General features: G+C 32.6%; 1 protein-coding gene across 4 annotated transcripts in view; it reads left to right on the forward strand.

Annotated features, from left to right (window-relative positions):
• Window positions 1–5927: 5927 nt before the first annotated feature.
• LOC107020038 (pollen receptor-like kinase 3) overlaps window positions 5928–7429 on the forward strand; it is a 3835-nt gene continuing 2333 nt past the window's right edge. For all 4 annotated transcript variants that reach the window (XR_003578399.1, XR_003578400.1, XR_003578401.1 and 1 more), the window contains exon 1: window positions 5928–7353. Coding sequence is in view for 1 of the 4 variants with exons in the window: in XM_027917039.1 (XP_027772840.1) it covers window positions 6093–7353 (1261 nt within the window). In the remaining 3 variants the exon portion in view is untranslated. The remainder of the gene's footprint in view (window positions 7354–7429) is intronic.

A 7429-nucleotide genomic window follows, 5' to 3' on the forward strand; every position in this document is an offset into this window, starting at 1 on the left:
CCCATGACGGTCCGTCGTGGGATCCGTCGTCTCAGCCAGTTTTTCCAGAAATAAAATCTGCTGCTCAAAACGACTAAACAGGTCGTTACAGCAATTGACACTTTGAGCTCAATTATATATATGTTTTTGTTATTATCTGTTTTATCTTGTATACATTATGTTGAGAATGATGATAACAGGTTTTGTTTTGGATAAAGATATTCTAAGCATTATGGTGGACCCATTATGTATTTGAAAGGGTGTGGTAGACGATAGACTAATATTGTAGTGCATGGAAGTGACTATGCCAAATAAAGTGGTGTACAACCGTCATGACTCATATTAGTTGATTTACTTAAAAACAACAAATATTGTTGAATTTAGTAAATGTGCACATTGTAATTGAAATGCTTATCAAATCATTAAGTAAATGATGTTACGTGTCTCAAATGGGAGAATGTTAGTTTTATGGCCCACTCACATTAATATTATTTTGGTTTAATATTTAATTATTAACTAAATTCTAATTCTAATTGGATAAGTGGAAAAGTGGGGAAGTAGGGAAGTTACTTCAACTACCCATTAAGTCTTCCACTTTACCCATGACCTCTTCCAACTATCTGTTATCTCCACTACTCACCATGATGGAAAGGTGGAATGATGTTAAACACACTCTTATTTAAAGGGTCCTCTCTCTGCCAAAAAGATATAGTTTTATCCATCAAAGTTATTTATAAAACATAAGGCAAGAGAGAGAAACAATTTCTGAAGAACCAAAAGAAAAGACTTTCGATCAATCAAGTCAAGAATTATAATGGCTGATTCAGGATATATTCTTGATTGAATTATCATAGTAATACATTTATGTGAAAATCATATCGTTCTATTATCCTGAATTAATTGATACGATTTCTGAATGCTTAGATTTTTTATGTTTCACAATCATTAAAAAAAAAATTTAGAATTGTTTGATCAATGTCGTGTTATTCTTTATTGCTCTTTAATTAGATGCAAGAGTTGTTCAATGAAATGAGGACTTCTTTGGGCTCTACATTTACTTTCAGATTTTGTTTTAAGAGCTATTCTTTTAAAAAGATTGTAGAAAAATGCATTGTTTATCCAAAGTATCTTTGTAGTATATTGAAAACACTGGTATGCATTTTCCTTCTACTTCACCTCCTCATATTGAAAGTTACGGTGACAGAATATGCATGTTACTTCAATTTTAAAATATTTACAGATTATGACTAGTGTTTGTGCATTATCTATAAAAATGGGTGAAATGAATAAAAGGGATGAAAACAACTCTGAAATACAATGGCGTCCATGAGAGGAAATTTGTGAAACCTTAGGAGAAATCGTATAAGAGAGAGGGAAAATAGTATAAGAGAAAGAAAGGGGAATCGTATTATGTTTTAGAGAGATAAGAATGAGCGAAAATTGTATCTATTAGAGAAATGGAGGGAAAATTAGAAATTATGATTTTATGAGTCTATGTGGAGGTGAGGTTGTTTGGTGCTTATATGGCGTCCACGTGGCACTTAGCACACCTCTTTAAAGTAAAGGTAAAAGTGACTCAATACTCTAACAGAAGGGTAACTTTTAGCCAGAATATAGTTTAAGGGTATATGTGAGCTATTTCTGATAGTTCATAGGTATTTTTGAGTCTTTTCCGTTCTAGCAATGTGCAAGCTAGTACACAATTAATACTCACGTTGTCTCAATTTATATGACTCCTTTTGAATGACACACCTTTATATTAAGTAATAATTTAACATTAAAATATCTATTCTACCCTTAATAAAATAATATATAGTCACACAAATATCTAAATTTACTTTAGATCACAAATTTAAAAAAATCTTTCTTTCTTAAACTATGTTAGAGTCGTCAATATGGGTTAGGTGTGTTGGGAAGTTTAGCCTAACCCTGTGATTTGATAGGGCTAGACTATGATTTTTAGAGCCCATTTAAGAAAAGAGATTTTTTGCTTGGCCTGAACAAGCATGCCGATTTGTGGAGCTTGAGAAATATGGATAGGGACGGCATGTGGGCCGAATAAAAAATTATCAAAAAATTAAAATAAAATAGAGTATTTAAAATAACAAGTGTCTAAGCTCGAAATTTGTTTAAAGTTTGAAATATTACAATTTAAATACAAATTATGATTAAAATATGTACTACATAAAGTTAAAATTCCCTTAAATTTCTGGAATCACAACATAGGTTTTAGCCTATGGAATATTGTCCTAATTTTTGTGTTTTATTATGAACATTAGAAAACAATTAGGTTAATATTTTTACTTAGCTATTTGTGTTTTAACTTGAAATCAAACATCATAAATATTATAAAGATAATTTTATTTGTGAATTGATTTACAAATAGTAAAACTAACAGCATATAATATTATCTTGTCGATATTTATGATAATATTTTTAAATTATAATTTAATTTAAAAAAGTATAAAAAATATATTTTTAAGAAAAAATCGCAGGCCCGGGAAGCCCGTAGTCCGTGCTTCGGGGCTGGGCGGACCAGTGTACCAAAAATGGGATTGCCTGGCCTGATCCCTCAAATTTCAAAATCTGTTAGATTAGCACGAATGCGGTGGACCAGTCTAGATTGACAGCTATAAATTTTGTGTCAAGTTAAACTAAGTAACTTAAAATGAAACTGAGAAAGTAATTAAGTGCTCCAAAAAGCTAATTGTTTAAAGGGAAAAAACTCAAATATGTCATTGAACTTTCAGAAAGGCTCATTTATGTCATCTGTTAAAAGTTTGACTCATTCATGTCATTTTCGTTAAAGAAAAAGGTCATTCATGCCATTATTTTTTAGCAGTTGTTTTGCAAAAATATTTTTAACACGTGGCCAATTATAATCCAGCCACATCATTAATTTTTTTAATTAAAAATATAATAAAAAAATTAATTCAATTTATTTATTAGAATTAAGTTTTTTAATGAAAAAAATTGATGACGTGGCCGAATTACAGTTGGGCACGTGTTAAAAATGTTTTTTTGCAAAACCACTGTTAAAAAATAATGACATTAATGAGTCTTTTCTTGAACAGTAATGACATAGTTGAGCCAAACTTTTAAGAAGGACATAAATGAGCTTTTTCTAAATGTTGTATGGCATATTTGAGCCTTTTACCTTGTTTAAATGTGGTAAAGTAAATTAAAGTCTCTCAAAGTCAAAGAATATGACGGACGCAGTAGCAATCTTCTCCAGTGGTGCCTTATATTTGTTACACGTGTCTGCTCAAAATTTCAATGAATCTGACCTATTTTATTAACCATAGTTGAGAGTCTTTAGAGAGTATAATCTGTCAAATTATATCAAGTCCATGTTCATCGCCAGTATCTCTTATATATTGTTCATAACACTGTAATTAATTGGACCCATAAATGAGCGTTTGTAAATTGAATTGCACAAAGAAAAATCTACCACCAAGTAAAACAAAAGCAACGATCTCAATAAAAAGGGAACAAATTGCCGGATAAAATAAAGATAAAGAAGATATAGAATTCAACCATGGATGGACAATAGTTAACAACAATTGAAATCTAACACCTTTTGAAATATTTTTCCAATTGATGATTTGGAATATTACTTCAAAACACTCTGTTTCTGTTTGTTTGCAGAATAACAATTGAAATCTAACACCTTTTGAAATATTTTTCCAGGTCAAACAAACAAGTGATGATTTGGAATATTACTTCAAAACACTCTGTTTCTGTTTGTTTGCAGTGTATAGTAAGACTAGTTTTACTTTAAGGTAAATGAGCCAGATCCATGTATAATTTTTACAAGTCATAACAACACTATATTTCGTGATATTTGTACTTCTTTAGGGATTGGTAAGACTAATTTTTATTTAGGATATCAATGAACAAATTAAACCACAATACGTGATGAAAGTCCAGTATTTAATTTTGCGAGTGCAAAAGTCTGGGTGGTTCGCCGGTGGAGGAGAAGAGGGATCTCTCTGCGACGGAAACATTTGAAAAAAAAGAGGAAACTAATTCCGCTACAGTCAATGACTATAGTTTAATATATTTTAATCAGTAAATGAATCATGTTCGTTGAGTCATAAACTAGGCACGTGTAACAAATATAAGGTAGTACTGGACAAACTGGAGAAGATTGCAACTCTGGATCGCATCCGGTGTGGATCTCCTCCAGTAGGCTTTTAAATTTATTACACGTTCTGTCTATTTATATATTCAATGGACTAGATTAATTCACTAATCAAAGCCTTAAATTAAGTTAGACTACTACTTTGTTGTGCAACATAATAGATAGTAGTAGAACTGTCAAAAGGAATTGGCCCAATTCTAACGTGCTAGAGAGTTAAATGGATTGGGATCGATTGATTCTTTTAATTAAAGGACCTATAAGATAGCAGCTCACCTAGCCCTAAGCGGGCCGTGGGTTAGGACATGTTGACTCTTCAACAAAAAAATGAATAATATTACTCTCTTAGAAAGAGTATCGAACATTTACCTCTATAAACACATCAATTTATACAAAAATTTATTTATAAATCACACATTTCGGTGAATACTTATAAAAATATATTTATGAATCACACACTTCTGCAAATACTTACAAAAATACATAATAGCCAATGCAAGATTTAGGGGATAAATGTTGATCATTCCACCATTACTTCCACAAAAAAACTAGCTGTTTTAAAAGAATTCCAAAAACACAAGGCATTCCAGATACTTAACAAATCTAAATTGCTAATATTACATGACCTGGTAATTCAAGTTTTACGACTCCGCTTTTGCTTCCACAATCGATCACATTTGAGTCAATATGTGATATTATTTTCTTAAAAAGTTCATCTTCGATTCACCATACAAGATGATATGACAAAAGACTAGATTTTTATATTTCAAAATATTTATTGATAAAATCTTTACAATTAAAACACTATTAAAAATATATATAAAAATATTTTAAAAAATTAATAGCCCATGGGCTGGCCTCTGAGGCTTGCGTGTTGGGCCTACGAGGCCAACAGCCAAATGGAGCGGACTAAAAAATCTCATTCTAAATGGGCCAAAAATATTAATCCCAACGCCATTTATTTCAAGCGTTAGATTGGATCGGGTTGGCCTTGCGGGTCAAGCTCATTTTGACGCCTCAAGATAGTAGTCTAACTGTATTAATAATACTTTGGTTAGTAAATTAATCTAGTCCGCTGGGGTAAGATGGTAATTTATAAAATTGTTACCATTGAAACTCATGTAATAAAACTTAAGTTTACTAACAAAAATAATGATCATCACTGGCTTACAAGCAACAAACCCTATTAGAGATCACCTGGGTGATCATTGGTTTCATGGAACACTTCCCTAAGTCCAAACATGTAACAATTCCTATTACTATTAGAGCTGAATTACAAGCAACGCGTAGACGCCTATATATCACTGGCGGTAGAGAAGAATGTAGCTAGGATGATGTAATTGCTGAATGCGGAGAGCAACAAAGACGCTGATGCATGCACATATTCCAAGAACAGAATAGGGTGGCAGATATATACACTATCCAAACAAGGCACGAAGTAACAAGCTTTTTTCGGAGGTTTTGACCAAACTATTATTACTCCAAACTATTGGAAGCAATTATAACCTGGGCGAGCTTATAGTAAAAACTATGCATGCCCTAGTTTTGCCTTTTGATGAAAAATAAAATAAAATAATGTTGGAGACTATAAATAGAAGCAATAAAAACGTTTTTCTTATTGTTGAGTTATTTAGAATGCACCCGGGTGGTCCATACGCCAAACTAATGCAATTTTTATTATTGTTTGATTTAATGTGAAATAAAACACATGTCGATTAATTAATAAACTATACATTTAAACACAAAACATGCATGTATAAGTTTTATCCTTAATTATTTTTGTTTATTTACAGAAGGGCTCGGTCAACCTGTGTTTGTAAATCTACAAGTTTGTGTCAGCTGGCACAAATGTTTGTCATCTACCTTAATCCCAACAAAAAACACATAAACATGACATACCTTCCAAGAAAAATATATTTTAACAGAAAATTCTGTCTCTCTCTGGAGAGCGGCTCATTGTTTGTCCACAAAAATGGCCGCTCATGTCCTTATTGTTTTATTTGTTTTTTTTTCAATTACTTCTTGTGTTTCTGTTGGAGATGATCAAGTCCTTGTTGAATTTAAAGAATTGTTATTAAATACTTCACTTCTTGATTCTTCTTGGAAAAAAGGAACAAATCCTTGTGATAATAATAACAAATGGTTTGGTGTACAATGTGATAATAATAATAATAATGTTATTCAAGCCCTACTTCTTGGTGGGATTGGCCTTTCTGGGAATCTTGATGTTGATGTATTAATTAGCCTTCAAGGCCTTAGAGTTGTTAATCTTGCTAACAACTCTTTCTCTGGATCAATTCCTGAATTTTTTAGACTTGGTGCTCTCAAGTCTTTATTCATTGATGGAAACCAGTTTTCCGGAGACATCCCTCCAGATTTCTTCTCCAAAATGGCATCTCTCAGGAAAATATGGTTCTCGCGCAACAAGTTTTCAGGGAAAATCCCTGAGTCTTTAGCAAGTTTAAAATATCTTTTAGAACTTCATTTGGAGAATAATGAATTCACAGGAACTATTCCATCTCTGTCACAGCCTAACTTAGCAACTATAAACTTGTCAAATAATAAATTACAAGGTCTAATCCCGCAAAGTTTGTCAAAGTTTGGTTCCAACCCCTTTCAAGGAAATCCTGATTTGTGTGGAAATCAAATAGGGAGAGAGTGTAAGGCTGTAACCTCTGGTGAAAAGTCTGAAAGTTCTGGAAGTACAAAGTGGATAATTGTAGGCTTAGTGGTTGTCTTGTTATTGGTAGCTATATTATTTAAGTCAAAGCGTAAGGATGATCAATTTGAAAAGCTTGAAAAAGAGAACCTTGATGAGGCTGTGAAGGTGCACCTTAACAAGAGAAGCATGAGCACTCGCACCTCTATGCGTTCATCAAGGAAAGGACGCTCAAGAAGTGGCAGCGATATGGGTGATCTAGTTGTGGTAAATGATGAAAAGGGTATATTTGGGATGCCTGATTTAATGAAGGCAGCAGCTGAAGTCCTTGGTAATGGAGGATTGGGGTCAGCTTACAAGGCAGTATTGGGGAATGGAGTACTGTCTGTCGTGGTGAAGAGGTTGAGGGAAACCAATAAATTTAATAAGGAATGTTTTGATGCAGAGATCAGACGACTCGCTAGGATAAGGCACAAGAACATATTGCAACCATTAGCATACCATTACACGAAAGAGGAGAAGTTGGTGGTGTCTGAATACATTCCCAAAGGCAGCCTGTTATACCTATTACATGGTATGGATATTTCATTTCTTCTTTAATTTTCCTCTCTCTCATCTTCATTATATATATATATATATATATATATATA

Source organism: Solanum pennellii, chromosome 5 (assembly GCF_001406875.1).
Source record: "Solanum pennellii chromosome 5, SPENNV200".
Classification (NCBI taxonomy): Eukaryota; Viridiplantae; Streptophyta; class Magnoliopsida; order Solanales; family Solanaceae; genus Solanum; species Solanum pennellii.